The sequence below is a fragment of the Calonectris borealis genome, chromosome 3 (assembly GCF_964195595.1).
Source record: "Calonectris borealis chromosome 3, bCalBor7.hap1.2, whole genome shotgun sequence".
Classification (NCBI taxonomy): Eukaryota; Metazoa; Chordata; class Aves; order Procellariiformes; family Procellariidae; genus Calonectris; species Calonectris borealis.
The window spans coordinates 87,044,201-87,066,661 of record NC_134314.1 but is presented as its reverse complement, the minus strand read 5'-3'; the positions used below and the strand labels follow the sequence as shown (position 1 = coordinate 87,066,661).

Genomic DNA, 22,461 nt, shown 5'->3' with positions numbered 1-22,461 from the left:
GCTTGAGGAAGTCTAGTAATCATCAAAACAGTTTAATAAAAACTTAAAACTGTGATTAAGAGTTACTCACTAGCTGACAGAGTGCTCTGAAATTTGTTCTATTTATGAATAATTTCACAAAATAAGCAAATCATAGTAAACTGAATGCATGGCTGTAAATATGTAGCCTAGAAAGTTCACAAGATGTTTTTGTGATTTATGAAGTCTGTGTTATACTTGAAACCACATTTATTTAATAGATAGGCTGGCATTTCACAGGATAATTCAATCTGCTTCAAATCTATCCAAAGCCTTTGGGAAACATAAGGGATGCTCTGAATATAAATGCAATTCCACTTTTCACCTTTTTGCACTACTGTCTCTTAGCATAAATGTGAAAAGTATTACACCCCCCACAAGATCTCCTTTTATAAAAAATGCTGTTGAAGATGAAAGAACTCCACAGTTTGTGCTAACCCAAATATAGGAACTATTTTATATAGCAAATCAATTAAATGTTATAATTCACTTTTCTGGATATGTCCTGAGGCTACCTGAATTAAAATAAACAACACATCACACTTTCTTCCTCAGAAAGACCAAAATCAAAGTGTCTATATTTTATACCACTTAGATAACTGATGCCAAAAACTATAGATGGCAATTCTGCAAATAAATCATTGTATTTTCTATACAGGACAAGGGAATACGTTACTAGAAAGGTGGAAATAAATGCCAGAACAAGCTGTTTTCAGAAAAATAGAGTGTAAAAAAAGACGCTTATTAATTTATTTTACCTATCAAAAGATAGGTAAAATTGGCATTTCCAGATTATTAATTATGTGATCTGAGCTAGAATCAACAATACTTATTTCACTTACCATGCTGAATGTCCCTCATGTCTAAATGAAGGCTAGACATTAATATTCCAACAGCTTGAGATCTTTTGTTACTTAACAACTTGACAACCTGCCAAAAGAAACCCAACTATTAGTATTAATCTGCAGGAAAATGTACAAGATATTTCATACTACTAACAACAAATGCAAGAAATAGTACCTTGTAGTCTATATACACATCTGAAAATGAGTAATTTTACTATTTTTTAAGTTTGATTCTGCTGCATAAATCCATTATAAGTCTAAGTAACTATGTCACCTAGTTGAATCTTAATCCTAAAAGAGTCACTATAAAAGTTCGCCTAGAGTTCCTCCTTCATTAGGATGCAGACTTTCAACTTCACACTGATGTTACTAAGTGTATGAAACAGGCTGTCATATAAAAAAAAATTCCAACTGTGTCTATCTTGGAATTGCTTTGGTTTCCAAAACCACACAATGATTTCCATCTTTGATGTAAGCTAAAACTGTGAGAATTTGTATTTTATTTGAATGTTTGACGTAGTAGGCGCCAATATGAATTTTATTTAAAAAGCAAAATAACCACGTACATATTGGGATTTTCTTTGATCAATTTTAGGGAATATAAAAGGTCTCAAAGCTTTTTTTTTTTTTTTAAATAAACAAAAAAATAAAAATCAAGCCATCAAAACATCTTGCTTTAGGGGGTTAAAATTAGCCCCTAAAATACACTTTCGTACATACTTGCTTTGCAAGCATAAAAGCAACAAGTAATTCACAGACTGTCTTCCACAGGGCTCTAAGCTGTTTGAATTCAACTTACTGTAAATTTTATATCATTGGTATGAGAAGCAAGTGATGCCAGGAAAGAACCCTTATCTGTAAAACAACATGATTCTAGATGAAGTACTTTTCAATGCAGGACTACAACCATTACGTAGATGGAAGAGGTTAATATTTAATCTACTCAGGTTGCTGTTTTACACTGTACTAAACACACTGAAGAAAACCTTTGTGAATCACTTGGAGGAAAGAAGAAAAGCCAGATAATTAGAACTGTAAGTTCAAGTTCTTTTTACATTGCAGTCAGGAAGCACATACATATTTTTTCAAGTTACACAGTTTCTATCTTAGCACCAAGGTGCTTTATCATCGACGGCCCCACTGGCAAAATTATTTAGAAGTTAATTAGTAGAAATGAGATTAGAAAAAGCAGAAGTAATTTAGCCAGAGTAAAGAATGGCATGATCCAATTCACATCTTAAAAAAACATAAAAGTACCCACAAGATGTTTGCCCTGTGGCCAACTTTGATTCACTTAAGTTTTCAGACACAGGTTTGTACGCTGATGTTTGAGCAGTAGGTGAAGAGAAGAAGTAAAAGCCTGACCCAGAACTCTGCCACTGGGACTGCTTATGAAAGGAAACTTGAGAAACTCACGGTGCTTGCAGTATAGGTTTTCTGAGGATGTGATTGGCTGGCCAATTGGTTGGTTTTTTATTTTTTTTCCCTTAAACCTTCATAACCATCGATTATGAAGGTACTTCATCCTCGTTTCCTCATAGATTCCTAACTGTGAAGTGAAAATACAGCATTCTGCTCATGAACTGAAAATTTTAAAATTAGAAATGAAGTGTGTCATAACTATCATTCACAAGGTTAAAGACCTGAATTCAAGGCATAGCTACTGATGTCATCTGTCAGAAATTAGCAGGAAATTCCTATACAATAGTCTAATCCATGTAATATATTATTAGGAATTTAAAACTGAAGTCAAATGGACTGAAATAGGATATGATAGTCAGATTTTCTGAATTCAAAGGGAAAACTAATGTAATTCAGAAAAATAAAATTAGGATAGCCTGCACTACTCTTCTAATAGGCTATAATCACTCTAAATGTTTTTTAAATGGAACATAAATCTCATTTAAACCTGGAACTGAGATAAACCTGGGACAAATAATATGAGATTTTCTTGTTTTAAAAAGAAGCTATTATCTATTTACTTTTTGCAACTATAAAAGGTTTACAAAATAAAATAGATCTTGGGTAGCAAGGTATGGATCAAGTCTTTCTAACAACTACGTTGCAATGTACATCTCTAATAACAACCATTTTGCATTCTATCACAAGTATTTTACATTCTATCAGAATACGTTCTATCAGAGAGAAAAGTGAGTAAAATATTTCAAAAAGAACAGAAACTCTCTAACTGGTGTTGCTACCAAACCATATTTCCAGAAAAGGCAGAGAAACGCAAAAAACCAATGTAGTATGTTACATAACAAAAGTTCAAAAACTTCTCCTTAAAGCTGTCCACTCCAACACCACTGACAAGACTTAATTCCGTATGGAAGATACTGGGGAAACTCTTGGTTCCAGTCCCCACCGTTATTGCTTTTGCTCAAGTCTGAAACATCTCACAATAATAGAATAACTTAAGCTTGCTGCTGTCATCAACATATAGAGGGAGTCCTTTGTTACCTTTGTTTTGAATAAGAAAACTATCCCAAAGCTGACAAAAAAAGTGAACTATAAATGAAGGCAAACACATTCCAAAAGTCCTATAAGGAATTAACAATAGTCACACAAAGTGGCAAGCCCCATCTGGAGTAAGTGTGTACATTTCTTGCCATTCACATTCTGCAAAAATGAAGTAGAAATGGAATGGATGCAGGCTACTATGTTGGTCAGGAGTAAAACAAAACAAAAGAAGAAAACAGAGAGTAAAATAGCTTTGTTAAGTGATCTTCCGGAAAACAATGTTACAACTGTATTCAGGTATGAATGTACCTAGGACAAAGGAAAGGTCCACAACTTCACCTTTCCAAAGGAAGCAGAACTTACAGTGTTCTCTCTTGCAGGCCCAAAGAGCAAGGGTGAGCTGGAGTCTGTTCTTGGGACTCTCCCACTTCTAATGGTGTCAGCACCCATATACTACTATATTCGCTTCAAATTGTGAAAGCGCTGTTTCTACCACCCATCAGCAATCTAAAGCTCAGAGAGCTACTGAGATCAGGTCTACAAATACTGCAAGGGGACCAACACTAGAGAAAAAAGAACCAAATAAATTAACTACGTTGTTATGATGCAGGCTAGAACATGATTTCTTAAGGGGCATGATTCCTGTCAATGCTATAGGACCAGATTGAGTAGCCTAGTAAATCCCTTCAAGTCCTGTAATCTAAAAGGAATCTGGCCTAAAAGTTAGCAGGAAAAAGACGCTGCCTTTTCTGAAAGTGAGCTGATGGACAGGAGAATAATTATTTACTGAGTGCCACATTTTGCCAGTGATCAGAGGAGAAAAAAAAAAAAAAAGCACTGTCCCCATGAAGAATACATTGTCTTTGCTGCCAAAATTCTGAACAACGACATCGAAAGAGTACCGAAGAGCATGACTGTCAGGTGAATGGGTGCAGAACAGCAACAGATAAAGTGTTTTTATGTAGTAGCTACCAGTTTCGTCTGGTTTTATTTAAAATGTAGGTTTTATGTCAACTTTTATACTAATCTCTACTATGCATTTCATTCCCATTTCAGTCAATTGCATGAATACTATAGTTTCCTCCAATAGAATGGCTGTAACAATACAACACTAATTCAGAAAATATGAATATTAGCATAAATGCCTAAAGCAATTCCCACATTTAAAAATAAAACAATAAAATAAATCAGCTGCATAGTCTGGGCCTGCAGGCTACAGACGAGTGACGCCATTTAAGGGTAGAACAACAAAAGTTTGATAAATCCAATCTCTACAAGATCTAAAGCCTCAGACACAATACACAGCTCCTTTTTAGTTTGGATTCTGGAACTCTGCTTTAAACAAATTTAAAAAACAATAAATAAAAAGGAAGCTAGAGATATTATCTGCAGCCTGAAGTCTAGGACAAACTTTCTAATTGTTGAGTGGTCCTTATTGTTAAGCAGTAAACAAACTACATGCCAAATTTGTTCCTGATTGTTTAACACAAGCAAAAACAGTCAAAGAGATATTTAGTAAGGTAATGCAAGACACATGTTTGATGAGAACCCCGAAGCAAAAATATGAAGATTCCCTTTCCCCAGAATAATATTTAGTTAATGCATGGAATTTTGCAGCGATTCTTGCTCTCTGGTTCTGATTTTGATCGCCAGCATTCAGCAAAATTATCCCAAGGCTCTCACTGATTAAGAAAAACTACTGTACATTACAAAAAGTCGCATGCAGGAAACTCCACTATACAAGGGCCTATAGCTTGTAACCATTGCAGAGAGAATGCAGAAATCCCAAAGTTCCAAACAAGATGTTAAGAGACAGGATCAGGGCAGTAATGCAGTCACCTTCTCACTAGGCATTGTGACAACAGATCTTTTCTGTGGATTCAAGTGTATTCCAAATGTAAAACTGGCAATCACAGAACTGGACCCATCATATCTTTCACATGTATATCCTTGTCTTCTTACAGATATAACAGAATAAGATTATGCTCTTATGAGTGAGGTTTTTTTTTGTGTGTGTACGTTTGGTTTTTTTTGAAATGTAAATCCAGAAGTGACTTCTGGCTAGTAATGGCAATTGTGAGAGTGGAAACAGGGACTACTTCAAGTAGTGAGGTCATTTTGGTACAATAGAAGATCAAACATTTCTACTTAATATTTACAAAAAGAAAACCAAACCCCCCAAGCCAACCCCCAGTCCTGCTGTCTAACAGCATATCTGTGCTAATGGCACATAATGATTTAACTGAACTCAACTTTTACCACAGAACATCAATCATAAAGTGTAATTTTGAGCACCCCTCTGTCTCCCACCCTAATCAAACCTGGAATCCCCTCTGCAAACTAACTGGGTACTTTCCCCACCGAAGATTCTCATAATCTATAAGGAGATACCTAAGGTTTCAAAATTCTCTTTGTCATATACTTCTAGATGCAAGTTGTTGACATGTTATGCAACATGTCAGTGCAGCCAAGCAGCCGTGTCTGCCAGTTTGTGGATGCTGTAACTTTATGTTTGAGGATAAAGATTAAACATAGTATTTACTTTTCATTCATTTTATCTATTACCCTACTGTGCTTTCATAAATAAAGCTTTAACGATACAGATGAGAAACAGTTCATGCCCTTTTATGCTGTTTTATCACTAAAATAGTATTGTTTGAAATGAATATCATAAAGCTTTCACTGTAGAAATAATCTTTTACTAAAAGATTGCTACCCGAGTTAATATTCCTCACTTATGACATTAAATGAAAAAATGCTTAGATTGCTTAGATTGAGATATACAGTAGTAAGTTAGATAAGCATTGTGTTCCTCAACAGGAGGCTGAACAATAGTAATATGTCCCTTAATAAAAAATAACAACAACGTTCTAACTTTAAGGACTGGAGTAGGGATGGAGATAAATAGCAAAGTTTAAATTCTTTAGTTTAAAAATAGGTCACAAGGATTTTATTTTTCCATACCTAAAGCTCCTCTTTGAGAGTTTAGCTCATTATTATGTAGCACAATTATAGCTCTTCCTTCTTTCATCAGCTAAAGGACCAGGGTACCTAAAGTTTAGTTTCTATATTTTTAGACCTTATGTTTGTAACTGTCAAAATGTCTCTATAGGTTAGTAAAGCAAATGCATGTTCAGATGCTACAATATAAACTCTTTAAAAAAAAAAAAGCCCCAAAAGCTAAAATTTCCTTAGAAACTGTATAAAAGCCAGAATTTTCATGCATGGTCTGCAATGCACTCAGCATGTGGTTTTTGCAGGTGATCAGCCCAACTGCTATGAACAATCTTGTCGCTGTGTACTCAAATTAGGCATGCAATTACACACATTTTTTGCAAGCTCTTGGAAAACATATTACATGTCCTAATACATTTGAAATTAACAGTCTTAATTATTTTATAAAAAGTTAGCACATCAAATCAGGGAGACAGACAAGGAAGAAGGAGGTGGGGGGGCGGGGCTTAGGAAAGGGTAAAGAATGCAAAAAAAAAAAAACCCAAACCCAAAAAACTCCCAAAGAAAGGTGAGAACCCACTATGATATCTAATAGGAGATATCAACAACAAACAAACAAAAAACCCATGCTGTAAAAGCTTTAGTTTAGTCCCACTTTTAAAGGGGGACATATGGTTACAGTCAAAAGTATGACGTTATTCACTGTACCTACTCCAAATGAATATAACAACTTTTTTGTTCTTGCTATTTGCACTGAAGTCAGCACTAAGTAACAAAATATACCCATAAGGAAAAATCTGCAAAATCAATACTTCTCTATAAATAAAAAAAAAACTTAGTTTTAAAACCTTCATTTTCATGCTGACAGTAAAAATCTGTTTAACTTGTAAGTCAGTTAGGATCTGACAGTAATACAGACAAGTACATACACACTTAAGTTAGAAAGTGATCTTTTTACTAAATCATCAAGACTAAACTAAACTCTAATTTCTAGGTGAAACACATTCATCCATATACACATCTAATTCTGAAGCAATTTGAGTTTTCTTGATCAGATTTAAAAACTACTGCACTAAAAATTGTTGCTTCTTGCCTGCTTAGCAAAATCAATGTGGACAGAGAGATGGGAGAAGAAACGCATATTGCTATCTCCATATTTTCTTCCTTTCTTCTTCCCTTGATGTCATCCAATGGTACAACGTCCACTGCAATGAGCCCTTGCACTGACAGAGTCAGAAGCACCATGGAGAGAGAGAGAAGAAAGTATTTGAAAGGTACAGAACTGCTGGGTATGGAAATACGAGACCACCAACTGCCCGGGAAAGATGGCTGTAACTAAGAGGCCTCTATTCGACAGTGTCAGGTACAGCAAGAATTGTACACAGCCCAGGGTGGCAGCTATCTTTCTGCTGGGATTCAAGATCTGGGTTATGCTTTTTAGATATGCAGCTTTCAGTCTCACAGAACAGCTACAACTCACTCACTCCAACCCAAAGCCTGTTTTTCTCTTTATTTGAACAAACTTGCAGCAAGACCTTCTGCAGAGGTCTTCCAGAGCATAGAGAAATACCATGAGGCCATTGTCAGACAGTCTACACGGCTCCTCTGGTTAAGAAATGATCATAACTTTTCTCGCCCATACAGAATCCGTAAGCAGCAGCAGCGTCTCCAAAACAGGCCGTTACATCAGCAGAACCTTTCAGTGCTAGTGAGGATACACAAAGGAAATAGAGAAACCCACAGAGCTCTTGGGTCACAAGATGAGTTTGCAAGATTGTCAGATGCCAAGTTCATGTGTTTGTTTTTCAACTTACAAATATATGATCCAGAGAAAAGAAAGCAAGAAGAAAACAAGAATGAGAAATGTATGTGGTTAATAGAGGACATCAACCTGGGAAGCCTCAACAGGTAAAGATATTTGATATATAGATGCAGTCAGGTAAAACTGTGTTTGCAACAGACAGACCTTTGTAGATACAGTTACAAAACGAATAATATAATAACAAAACATGCAATAAACCATATAAAGAAGAGAACGAGAGGTAAAAACAGAGATCACATTGATACAGCATCTCATAAAAGAAATTATTCCAAATAAGTCAGGTATTATTTAATTTCATAAATAACTTCACGATGTTATTAGTTATTTGTTTGTATAAATAAAAATGATGCATCAGTCAAGTCCTCTAAAATTCCTGTCTGTGAGGGCAGCAGAACCCCAACTGTATGTCTGGAGACTACATAAAATCGCAGCAAATGGTTGTGCCATTGACACAGGTAATAGATCAGTAAGTATGGATAGAGAAAGCTCCTTAAGACGGTCCCTCCATTGTTTGCAGAGGGAATAAACCCTCCTTTTCAGAAAATTATTGTTCCCTTTATATCATTCCGTGTTAATGGATAAACATGAATAAGCTTTTATCTGTTAACTCAATATGGCATTCACCTTATTTACCAATTTATACTTATTTTATGTGGCATTTTATTTCTAGGGGCATTCTATTACCATAGCTTCTTTATGTTCAACTTAAAAATTCAAAAATGCTGAAATCATTAACTAAACAGTTTTATTGATACATCTTGTTTGCATCTAAGGCTTTTGAAACAGAATGAAACTTTAGTAACCTATTATTTATTTTCTGGGGTGGAAGGGGGAGATTAAAATCTTAATGTCAATAGATTAATAATGGACTTTCCATATGAGAATATCTTTAACATTTTTATTTCATTTACATGATAGATTATAAACACATGGTCTGCTCTTGAAAAGTTCATTGCAGTTACATGTATATTATTTTCCAAAAATACAGTTAAAGGATTATCAGTAAGGCTTCTAAGATGACTATTCAAAAGTTAGGAAAGCAGTCTATGCAAGTCAGCTCAGCCCCTTCTGTACACTTATTAAGCTGACAGTGATATCAAGATTTTCTGATTATGTACCATTTTTCCACTGAGCCCATTCAGTGCACACTGGTTAATGTTTGCTATGTGAGTACATTTTTAATATTGCATTTACCGTCATTCTTGAGTATGTGGCCTTAATCATGAGACTATCCTTTTTCTTCCTGCCTCACTAATTATGTGGGTTTTAAGTGCTGCAACAAATGACAAAAGCATTTTTTACTCAGGTAACAACTTCATTTCCTAAGTAATCTTTATGAACTATGCTCAGTCCACACAGTCCACGCTAGCTATGGAAAGGGTCCTATGAAAAATACTGTCCAGACATGTAACCAAAACTAGTATTGTAACTACACAGCACGGCTGAACAAGACACTCCAAGAGCGAGTTTTCACGCTTTGCTTGGGTCAAACACCATAGATTTGATGAGATCCACTATTTGCTGAAAGGAACATCCAGGTAAAGAATACCCCAGGCTCACAACAAGTTTCTGAAAGAAATCACTTTAGACAGAATAAGAGGTAACACAGAATCAGACCTATTATGCTCTATATTTCCACCTGTCAGATCTCCTCAGTTCTTCACTCCCTCCCCAGTTATTCATCTTAATCTTCCTTTGCCTCTCTCCTCTTGGCCCCTGTTTTCCAACCTGCCAGTACAAGGTTAGGAACAAAGTCTTCAGAATTATACCTGAAGTCTCTCCTGAGCAATATAGCCTGTAGGGTGGCAAAATTTAAGAAACCCTTTACACAACTAAGACGACATGTATCTGATAAAATTTTTCCATATTTCAAGTCTATGAAACTATGTGGACATGAGCAAAACCAGACATTGTTTTCTTTCTTAACACTGGCAAAATGAAGGAGACACCCAATGTTGGGGGAAAGAAAAACCCAACCCAACAAAACTTGTAGCCTAAAGAGCTAAATTTTGGCAAAGTTATAACAACAGGGACTTATAATGAAAGCCAGACCACTTTAATAGGTAGCAATGGCAGCCCCACCTATAATATAGCCCATAAAGAACTTTCTTTGAAGATTTAGTAGGCATTCTCATTGAATGAGCCTGCACACATTTACAGCAGCTGAGAATTTGACATATACGTATTAACAGAGCAAAATAAATCACAGCTTTTGCCATAGTACCAAATGAGAGACAGTAAGAATAAAATCAGCTGCATTCACAAATAAATACTAACACTTAATTTTTTTTTGTTTTCTTTAAAGTTTTAATGTGCCTTTCAATCAGTGCTAGACGTAATATTGACTTTTTCAAAGCATTATTGATTTATATTGTATTAAGTTATTTGCAGATGGTCATGCCAAGGAAAAAACAATTAGAACCAATACTTGGATAGGGTGAAATTAACTCAATCGTTAACTCAAAAAAACCCCAAACAACCCACAACAATATGGATAGTTTTGCCACTTAAAAAGGGGTCACCGTTTAGAAATAATTAATCATGGATATCTGTATACATACACAAGCAAACATATGCATATACTCTATGGCATATAGCATAAATAGCTCTGTGTGCAGAACAGAAGTGTACTCCAAAATAATTAATCTTTCACCCACTAAAACATCCCAAAACTATCAAATCTTTCTTCAGATTAGCTAGAATTTCCACACACACCCCCCACCCCGCCATGTGGCCTCCTCTGTAAATACATTTTTATTTCAGCTTACAATAAAAACATTGTTTTATTAAAATCAGATGTTTATGTAGAGTACCAAATATTTTATACATTTGAAAGTTATCTGGGCATTTTTTCCTGACTACTATTTCCACTGTAGCTAGTATTTTACATCCAATCCATCTAAGCAATACATCCGCTCAGCACACCCGCACACCAATGCAAGGAGGAAAACCAATTGCCAGACTAGAGCGTTTCTGGAAAGCAGCAGAGTGAGCTTTGCGGGTCCTGGTTCTGTTCTGTACAACGCTCCTCCGTAGCTCAACAGGTGACAGAACACATCTGCTTTACATAACACGTCCCTGTAAAAATCACTACAGAAACACCATTTGTAAGATCTTTACAACACCCGTAACTATCATAGAAGCCATGTAAGTCAGTAACCGCTTAAACAGCACTTGGTGCTTCCTATAAAAACATACTTGTGGAATTACAGCCATGCTTTCCCCAAATAACTGTTTCTTCTGCTAAACATGGATGGACCTCATTATCCAAGTGTTTACTGCGGTATAAATGAAGAGAATTTCAAAAATGAAGGCCTGGATTCCAAACTGCTGAGGTGGCATACGTAGAATATATTTGTGAAGCTGTTCTACTTCAGTTGTCTCATGTCAATACTATGAAAAGCCCAAACTGGATTAGCACACATGAACATTTAACTTTGACATCTGCAATAAATGATAGCTCTAATTGTAGTTCTAATGAAAGCCTGTGATTATCTGTTTGGTTGATCTTTTCCCGCCAGATACAACAGTTCAACAAATCAGAATTCTCCACTAGGCAATTTCTCTCTCTTTTGGAGAGCAGTACATTCATTTGATTACCAGAGGAAGAGAAACACACAAGGGATTCTTTTCTGTCAATTTAGGTGGCCCACAAGAATGTTTATTCTAGATGACAGCATCTACTTAGATTGCCTTAAACTTCTGTGTGGAAATTTCTGTCAGAAACAACTTGTTCTTTTCAAAGAAGTTAAGAACAATCAGTCATTTTCATTTAGTTTTATCTACACTTTATTTATTTATTGACAAAGTATCTAAATTTTTGGCATTGCAAGAAAAACAAATACTCTTAGTATTAAAATCCACGTCTAATATTTATTCATAATCGCTGTCTGTCTTTAACCGCTGTTTACGTTACAGAATTAAGCAGTCATCATTCCTACTCTGTTTAGAGATTTGCATCACCAAACCTCATGAAATATGAATGGACCAACCGTTCATAAACAAAGCATCAAGATATACCTTTGCACTCTTTTTTTTACTTAAAAGAGCTATCATACTAATTTAGTTAAGAATAACGATTAAAAGAGGCATTTTCTAGGAGGGAAGAAGAGCAAAGGTCTTGCACTTTGGAGATTTATTGCAGGATAGCAAGGTAGCAGCAGCACCGTTAACTTTCCTCACATTCCAGTTAGTGCAGCCTAGTGCAGCACACAGGTACGTGATGAACAGCCACACGAGTGTGGCTGAACTATCCTTCTCATCCGTCCAGATAAAGGTTTTATCCAACACCTTGGGATAATCATCCTAACTTCACTACCAGTTCTGCTGCCTGCAGCAGGTTGCCAGCACAGTGAAGAGCGCCTGCCTGTTTATATTGCTGACCAAAGTGTGTCTGAGGGGGAAAGATCTCCAGAACTACTAGATGGAGAGGTCATATTCAAACATAAGATCTACTGCCTGGAGATTTTGAAGAGTCTCACTGTACATCCAATGTGGAAAAAAATCTTGTATACAAATCTTGTATATGTTTTAACATATAACCTGTATGTTAAAAGCTGACGGAAAGAACAGCCTAGTCTTGAACTGAGTACAGGAATATGAAGACAAGATAAAATGAGAACTTTAACTGCTGTTTAGGGTTTTACATAAGAACATTCTCCTCTATAGCCTGGAAGTTTAATTGCAAATTAATTATCATACCACCACAATTCGATTTTCACACAGATACCAAGAAGATTACAGCTCTCTAGTCATGTAAATATTCAGATTCAATTCTCTTACCCCATAAGGTTTAAACTTCTACATTTAAAATATGCTTCCTGTTTTTATTTTATTGTACACCATTTCGAGAAACCAGTTTGATAAATGGATTTTCCCAATTGTGCTTGTCATTTATTGTACGCATAAACTTCATGCACTTACATATATATAAACACAACACAAACTTAGAACTGTTATGGTTGGTATAACATTAGGACCTAGATTCTTAAACATAATTTTTCTCTGCAGTCATGGTAATTCATATGCAAGTCATCATTTAAATTTATAAAATTAATCAGGATAATTTATATACCACTCATTGCACATGTGTAGTCAATTTCAAAGCATCACATATGCACCTAATTGTTTTAGTTTTATTTTTGTTAATTTTTAAGTGGATAAAGCAAAGATTTTTTTATAAGAAAATGCATACTTGAAAAGTAATTTATAAAAAAAGAAATCTTCAGTCTTTAATACATATAGCTTTGAAACCCATCCTACATTCTCTCCTTTTCTTATATTCCTACATAGTGTATATCTATATACATGGTAACAATTTCACACCAGGCAAAATTCATCCCAGCTGCATGCAAAAATCTGTCTTTATGTAAAAACCAGCCTAGAAAAGATCTGAAATTAAATGAGTACTCACTTGTTTAGTCTTTGTTTTTGTAATGGTGTCCGAAATGGGTTTCTTCCTCTCTTTAACAGCTGTTTTAGAAAACAGTTCTTCAAACTCATGATAATCTATGGAAGGCTCTTCAATTTTTTCCCACACAAGTGAAGCACTAGAATCTCTAAAGTTAAGCAAAAGACCTATGTAGGGCAATGTCAAACTAAATAAGGTCATAAATGGAGGAATGAAGAAAATAAAATAACAGCAATTTAAAAGTTGTTGCCTAACTTCTACTAGCAGCATTTTGATAAGATATACTGTTGATTCTCCCCCATACTTCTTTCTTTGCTTCTTTGTTCACACACAATAATAGTCAGGCTCATTTATATTCACCCACTTTACATACATAGGAATATAAATAGGCTGTATATAGGTTATAAAATATACAGACATGGACACAAAGAGAAGTAGAAATAGACAGTTATCTGCAGACCACCTGTGTGACAGTGGCAAGAACTTGAAAAGAAAGAAGAAATCCATAATTAAATAACAGCAGAAGTGTTTTACAATCAGTACTCAGAGACATAAAGGAAAGATTAATAAGGCAACTTCTTTTCATGACCAAGAATGATATTTTACAAACAAACAAAAAGCATCAACAACCGAAAACAAGTATAAGAAAGTCACATCAAAGTAAGGGCTACCAGTATAACTTTATGCTGCCATGCAAATAAATTGCAGTTTGAATCTGCCTGCTGAGTGTACAATGTGAAAAAAAAAAAAATAGGATTTCTAGGTCAATGGAGAAAGGAAAGTGGATAAAATGCGTTCAGCATATATTCATCTAGAGGGAAGACACTACCAAAACTCGCAAGCTGCTCCAGAGAGAGACCAACGCGATCTGGGAAGTTGAGGGGAAGCACAAATACAACATTTTAAAAACCATCTCACAGAACGCTTAGTGGCACACATTCACCCCCGGATCTCTGATCAATGCGTGGTATGTAACCCCAAAGGACAGCTGAAAACACTACTCTCAAAGAACTTTCATGTGCAAATAACGTTACTCAGAGTTTGTCACTTTAAATAAGACAGGCACTCCATTTACATATCCAACAAATAAAATCCTGTTTGCACTGAGGTTCTCTCAAAGACCTGCCTAGCAGTAAATAAAGACTTTTGCTCATAACATACGACACTATTAGAACAGCCATAAAGTGAAAACACCACTCTCTTCACAACTCTACGACTTACCTTTTACTGTGGAGCTGAATTCTTGTCCAGTAAAGAGGCTTCATTGGCCGAGAAGGCTCTATCACATGTTTCCTGCTCCCTTTCTCCTGATTCATCCCCATTGCAAATAAACCAGATGGTAACGGAGGAGGGAGAAACCCACAGACCTGTGGGACTGCTGAGTAGTTGCTGCCCTGGGCTGGGGCTGGAAGGGGTGGCGCTTCTCCAGGCAAAGGTGGTGGGGCTGGAGGCGGCATCCCCAACCCAGGCAAAGGAGGGGGTGGTGGAGGGACACCTGCACCAGGCAGAGGCGGTGGAGGGGGGACACCTGCACCCGGCAGAGGCAGTGGAGGAGGTGGAGGGGGGACACCTGCACCAGGCAGAGGCGGTGGAGGAGGTGGAGGGGGGACACCTGCACCAGGCAGAGGCGGTGGAGGAGGTGGAGGGGGGACACCTGCACCAGGCAGAGGCGGTGGAGGAGGTGGAGGGGGGACACCTGCACCAGGCAGAGGCGGTGGAGGAGGTGGAGGGGGGACACCTGCACCAGGCAGAGGCGGTGGAGGGGGTGGAGGGGGGACACCTGCACCAGGCAGAGGCGGTGGAGGGGGGACACCTGCACCAGGCAGAGGCGGTGGAGGCGGTGGAGGGGGGACACCTGCACCAGGCAGAGGCGGTGGAGGGGGGATGCCCCCTCCGGGCAGAGGTGGGGGAGGTGGTGGCAGTCCTGCTCCAGGCAGAGGTGGTGCTGGGGGGGGGCGTGGCATTCCCTGGCCAGGCAGAGGAGGAGGTGGGGGAGGGACACCAGCCCCAGGTAAAGGTGGTGGTGGAGGGGGAGGCTCGATGCCCCAACTGGGCAGAGGTGGCGGGACTCCTGTTCCGGGCAAAGGTGGTGGTAGAGGCGGTGGTGGGAATCCAGCACATGGGAGAGGAGGGGCTGGAGGCAACATCAATATCTCCCCACTTGGCAAAGGTGGAGGAAGAGGAGGGCGGGGGGATGGCGGCATGCCCGGCAAAGAATGGTCCAGGTGTGGCACTGCTAAGCCAGCAGAAGGAGGGAGTCCTGAGCCAAGCAGGGGTGGTGGGGGTGGTAGTCCTGCCATGGACACGGGAGTGGCAAGGGAAGGTCCATGTGCTCCAGACAGGGGAGCAGCCGGTTCGGTGGCTGGCAGTGATGGGGGAATGCTACGTGTGGGCTCCGGGGGCAAAGAAGGAGGATGTTCACTTAAAGTCACATCTATGGTACTTAGAGGCTGATGGGAAGCTGGCATTTCAGTCTCTCCTTCAAATGCAAGGGACAAATTAACTTTGGGTCCTGGAAGAGGTGATTGCGGCGTACTCTGCACTGATTGGCTTGCATCCAGAGGCACCGAGATTAGCTTCGGTGACAAAATTAAGGAGATTTCAGAACAAAACATGGGCTGTAGTTCTAGAGCTGGCAATTTCTGAGTTGGCCCTTCACTTTTGCCCCCTTCTAAGTGCGGTGGTGGGGGTGGCTGTGGCAGTGCATTGACTGAAGGCATTGTGTGTGTTAAATAATCCTCCGTTGGTGACGTTTGTACAGATCTTGCTTGTGACACAGTCCTGGGTACGGTCTCCTCTCCATTCGTTTGAAGAATCACACTGCTGAGTTCCCCACAGACTGCATGCATGTGCTCATTTTCCTGCTCCCTCCCAGCAGTCTGTACCTCTGCAGCAGGGAACTGTTTCTCTAGTTCTGCAATTTTGGTCCTCAGATCCTCAATGGTTTGCTCAAGTTGTTGGATGACACTGGCACGCTCCTCAGATTTCTCCTCAAAATCATCCTTTGAAAGAAAAGAAATATATAATAAGCACAAAACAGATAACATTCATCACAATATAAAAAAAATTACGTTTAGATTAAGAATATTGGTATTCCAGATGTTCAGAAATAAGCCAGTTATGACAAGCCTTTAAAAACAGAGGTATCATTTTGGCTAGCTGCACCTTACAGTGGAAGAAGATAGCTTAGGAAAATGTCGTGCTTCAATATGAAACTACCTTCATCAGTATGAGCACGTTTTAGACTGTGATTATATTTGCCAAAACAAAGATCAGCTGCAACCCCTGCTTCCCTTTACATACCCTGACCAAGAAAACAACCAACCACGGAGCACAAGTACTGCAAACGTTTGTGTACATGTGGATATGCAGACATGGCAGCGGGAAGGGCACCGCATTACTTTAATTCTGTTAATTGAAAATATGTTAAGTGTTTCTTCAAAGGGATGCACTGTGCATAACAGACTCAACACACTACTGACCGCTGGGTTTCAATATACACCTTAATGATACAATACAGATTAGGAATGCAGAACATAACAAATGTGCACTTTTCGAAAACAGCTAATCTCAGAACAGAGTAATTATGCTTTTTTCCAGCGAGCATGCTTGGGAAGGAAAAGAAGTAAGACAAAACTAAGACAGAACTTTCCTCCCACCCAAAATTTGAAACTCCTCCTGCCAAGTGATAGACTGTGAGTGAGTAACATTAGAAAAGCTTCCTGTCTGGAATGGTTATTCTGTGTTTGACAGTTTCCACATTTTTTATATCTTTCTCTGAAGCATCTGATCCTGCCTGCTGTAGACTGAGTAAAGGAACCATTAAATGGCACAGTAATTCCCATGTTTTTAAATAAATACCAGGAACAAACTGTACGGAATTTAACGGGTATGTGCTTTTATCAAAAGCAACCAAAAGAAGCAATCTAGTCCAAAAATAGCCATTTGTGCTTATTCAGGAAAGTTGAACAGGAGACAGAACAGACATCACTTTCCAACACAAAGTATTTAAATAAAGAACTTCTTATTTTCTAGTTGCATGTATTTACTTTTTAGTCTTTTTTTTTTTTTTCTCCTTTAAATTTGGAATATTGGTCAGCACTTCAGGCGTTTAGTTGAATTAAGTTGGTCATGCAACAGGTTTCCCAAGTGGTTACAGCAAAACAGTAATATAGTGCTTTTTTGTTCCCTTTTATAAATCATAAGCTTCATGGATGAGACTGTAGGCTTACTTCATAGGAAATCTTTCAAATATTCAAATTTCACAGGTCTCGTAAAGAAGCCTACAAATAAACATACAATACCTGATATACTAATTGCCTTGATTTGGTTCAGGAAGATGATGTTTTTCATCTCATCCTTTGACACATGAAATATTTAAAAGTCATTTTTCTTTCTGGAAAATGAAGTTGTAACTTCCAGCTGGGGACTATTAATAAAATATATGTTCATTAATGCTTAAAAAATTGTTTCTGCACATAATTGGTTTTCAAACATAAAATTTCAATTTCATGTTTATCTTAGAGTTTCCCAGCTGTCCTAAAGCAATCCCAGAAGTAAAACAGCAACTACTACATTTAAACCAAATATTGTTTGATTTTGAAACACCTTTATCAAAACTTACAATCCCCTACATTGTTTCAACTTTCTGGAACAGCAGTTTGAACTGAAAGTTATGGATCACAACTAGGTCTCCCTACCACACTTTGAAGAGAAACGTAAAACAGACAAAGGAACATCAAAAGAGTTTTTCAATGGATAGTGAAGGAATGAACACAGCAGACATGTTAACAAATAGTATTATAACAAGGAAAAATGGCTGAAAAAGACATTTCCATTACAGACTATTCATGGTACTTCAATCCACTCAGTTTCCTTTAATAATCCAATACTTTGAGGCAGCAACAGTTTTGTTGAAGAAACTTCATTATAAAGGAGAAGGAATATTCCATTACCCCTTTGTTTCATCTGCTCTTATGCCCCTACCAGTCACCTGCAAATACAGTAATAAGGCCTATCAATTCCTCAAAAGGCAACATTATCAAAGGAAATGTGTTCCTAGGATTATTAAGGCCACACACCAGTTTTCAGTTATTTGAGAACAAAACCAGTTTCCCCGGACTGTAACTCTCCTAAGCTCCCATTTTACACTGTAAGAACACTCGACTAAGTGTTTTATGAAAGATAGAGCTTCCCAATTCTATCTGAATTGGAAAATTCATTCCTGCCACAAACTGAAGCCAACAGGATTAGACACAACATTAAATGGTTCTGAAGAGATTTGCCTTAATGATGGCTGATCTCAGAACAGTTCACTGTTTTAAAAACTCATTTACTCAGGAGATTGGATTTAACTTTTCACAAGAAAAAGAGGTAATCCTTGAACGACATGAAAAACACCTAGAATTCACTGTTTTACAAAAGAATTTACCCTGCAGACCATTAAATTCCTTTCAAGAGAAGAACTTTTTAAAGTTTAAAAAAAATGGGCAATCAAGTGAGATGATTAAGCAATTCGGACAAGAAACAAAAATGTATTGATGAATTAAAGTGACTTTTTAACCCATGCCCTAAGAAACAATTTTTCTGCTGTCCTTGAGACACGGCATTTCAGACAACCTGGTCATTTGCTATTGTGTTGTTACCTAAGAATCACCAAAATATCCAGGCTTTCACAGAAACAGCATATTATGAACAAACAAGACTTTGCTGTGAATGCAGAGATATTTATCCAGAGGAAATTAAATACTTTAAGTTTATTTGGTTTAAAAAACAAATAAAACCCAAAGCAAAGCCCCAGTATTTATATGCTTCAGTAATTATTTTAGATATTTTTCATTTTGACTTTTAAGATGCCCTCAGACTAGTTTAATTAGGTTTCTGCCTTTCCCCTAGCAAGAAGTTTAAAGTCTTCCTCTAGATCAGAAAGGGCTGTATCAAAAAAACATAAGCCACAGCAAGTTTCCACTATCCTCAACAAGGAAGGAAATTTCAAATATATAGAAGTTCAATCAGAAATGAAAATTAGGCAGTTTTCTTAGAAGAATAAGCAAGGGAAGACTTAATTTTTCACACATGTAAAAGATGGTCAAAAGCTGTTGACAAGAACCAGAAGACCCAGAGAAAAAAATACACATAATGAAAAGAAGATTCGTTTTTAATTCAAAGGACAATTCCACAGCAGAAACCTACAGGGTTTAAAAGAGATATGAGGGAATGCTGTCTTGCCTAGAGTTCTCACCCAGGAGCCAGGTACTGTGGAACAGTCTTCTTTCTATAAAGAAAGAAAGAAAGGTGGAAGCTTAAGCCTTGCTTTATCCAGGTGACTTGAGCGTGAAAGATGTGGGCAGGAAACAAAAATTCCAGAGGTGTATGGTTATAGAATGGTGCCCAGCATTTCCCAAACAGGTTGTACATGTTTCATGTGCAATGAGTTGGATGCTCAATCTGGGACTGCTGGACTGACTGTGTTTGTGTTGCACTGATAGGCTTGTGTGTGTACAGGATCCAACTGATCTGGGAATACTGGCTTTACTGTATAAAGCTTGTACTTGGATCTGCACATGTACCAAAAGCCCGTACATTACATCCAATTCGTTCCAATCTTGTCATGTTTTCCACATGTGCACATCAGATGTCCAGCATAAAGCTGATCTGTATAGATAGAACATGCCCAGGATCTTCAAACATGTAAAAGCTCAGATTGCAGCTACCTTCTCTACTGAGTCTGACGTTCTAGTTTCTCAGATGAGTGACTGAAACCCTTCTATAACTAAATTTCCAGGCAGAAAAAAAACCCTCTGTGAAATTTAGCCCTAGTCTAAATGTACGTATATACACACATGCATATATGTGTCTGTATTATCTTTATCTATATCTATCTCAACTTGCATTCTCTTCTATACTTTATGAACAGCCATAATGAGTCTTTTTTTCTGCAAATAAGCATAATTGCAGTTCTTAATGGTAATTTTGGAATATTTGAAAAATAAAGACACATTCTAGTTTAGTTTTAGAAGAAAATGCCTTATACTATTACAAGCCAACAAGTTGCATCAGCAGTTTGATCATTTTCAGCAATTTGTCACTCAGTGTCATGAAATTTCCTTTCTGGGTGGAATTCATATTTAGATGATAGGATTATACTTCTTGGGTTTTTTTCCAAAAAATTAACCTTTTAGTTTCTCTACATCAGAATTCATGATTCAGAGTCATATGCTGCTACCTGATTGCAAGCATGCACAGGGAATAGAAACATACAGTTAAACAGGACTAAGGCGGCAAAATAAAAGACCCCTCAGGTCTTCCAGTAAGTCAAGACCCGGCGGTACTAGCAGTGTCCAGTTACTTGGACGGATGCTCTTTCCAACTGCTCTGTTAATAAATGCCTGTTCTCTACATGAAGTGAAAAATTTTTGAGCGCGCATGCTCACCGAATGGCACAAAGCAGTGCCACAGTAAGGATTTAATTCAGAGAAATGTGATCTCTATTCAGGTTTCTCTTTTCAAAGCTCTCTCATGTTCAAAGCTGCTTCTTGCAACTGCAGATCAACCTTAAGAAAAGGAGGCACCACATTTTGACAGGCATTTTCAGTGCTACAGCGATTGTCAAATGAGAAGTACTGATGGACACTTGATTTGCATTCAAACAAAATAGCATCTATCTAATTAATTCTCACATTTCACTTAATCCTCAAAGACTATTGGACCATTTTAGTTTTACAGTAGTAGAAGTTGAGTCAAAATCTGGCAAACTTGCCAATGGCATCAGGGAGAACTGCTGAAGGAGTAGAATTAGTATTGGATACTAGTTTCTTCGTCAGACTACGAGATCAAATCTTTTTTGAGAAGCTTTTATTACACTGAAGGTGCATGTACGGGGACAAAGGAGATACATTTTCACAATAGTTTAAGCTACGCTCCATGTTTCTTCCTACAACCACAAGGAAACATAATGCACAGCTCCCCAAGATAGCATTGAACAAGCAAGCCCTGGAATAGAAACGGTGTAATGCACTGCCCTGGCCTGAAGTGATAAACTTTATTTGGTGGACGTAAAATAATCTCCCACACAGTGACACACTGCAACAGATGGATTACACCAGCTTGCACTGTGCTGGCATTGGGACTATTTAGCTCTTCCTAAGCTAAAGAGTTAGGATATGTCTGATCAACCAAGAGGTTTTGTCACAACCTATCATGGGTGACAAAAAAAAAAAATGTACATGCAGAAATCAATAATTATTGCAATACAAATAGTTCAAATAAACAAATATAGGATCAGCAGGGAGCATGGACCTTTGAGGAGAGATGCATGCATTACAAATGCCAACTTCTAAAGCTGGAAGTCAGAAGAAAACAGTTTTGTTGAGATTCAGTTTCTTGAAGCTTCCGTTCCTGAATAGTTTCAATTCCTTATCCCTGGGCTAAGTACATTTCAGAGGACAAGATTCAAGTTCTTTACAGTTCCCATTTTAGTAAATAATAAAAAACAAAACCAAAAGAACAACTTGAGATGCCACAAAGATTGAAAGAATTTTCTCTATAAGTTGTAAGACTCTTAACTGAGCTGAAATATAATTTTAGGTTATCCGCAAGTTCTGCCACAATAGGAACCTCGAAAGAATTTTTGTAGACTAAGAGACAAGGCAAGATAAAATAAAATCTCACTGACCACCCCTAGGAGCCACACAGCAGTCAAGTTTAATTACTGTCGTCTTACATAATATTACTTTTAGCCTGCACAAATAACATTTTTCAGCCTGATTGCCCAGAAAGTTTTAGGCCTGCTTTACTTAAAAAAACCAACCAAACAAAGAGAAAACCAACAACCTCTCCCTCAAGTCTTGAAGGTTTCTCTCCTAACATATATGAAATATCATTATTAAAGAAGTATGAAACAATACAGCAGTAAAAAATAAAGACTTCAAAAAAGGCTTACCCCCTCCATA

At 37.6% G+C, this 22,461-nt stretch overlaps 1 protein-coding gene across 1 annotated transcript in view; it reads right to left on the bottom strand.

Annotated features, from left to right (window-relative positions):
- The window catches only part of FMN2 (formin 2), a 161,391-nt gene that overhangs the window by 93,741 nt on the left and 45,189 nt on the right, over positions 1 to 22,461 (bottom strand). Inside the window, exons 5-7 of the mRNA XM_075146530.1 lie at positions 14,732 to 16,512; positions 13,514 to 13,658; positions 861 to 948 (exon numbers count right to left, since the gene is read on the bottom strand). Of these exons, the coding sequence (XP_075002631.1) occupies positions 861 to 948; positions 13,514 to 13,658; positions 14,732 to 16,512 (2,014 nt within the window). The remainder of the gene's footprint in view (positions 1 to 860; positions 949 to 13,513; positions 13,659 to 14,731; positions 16,513 to 22,461) is intronic.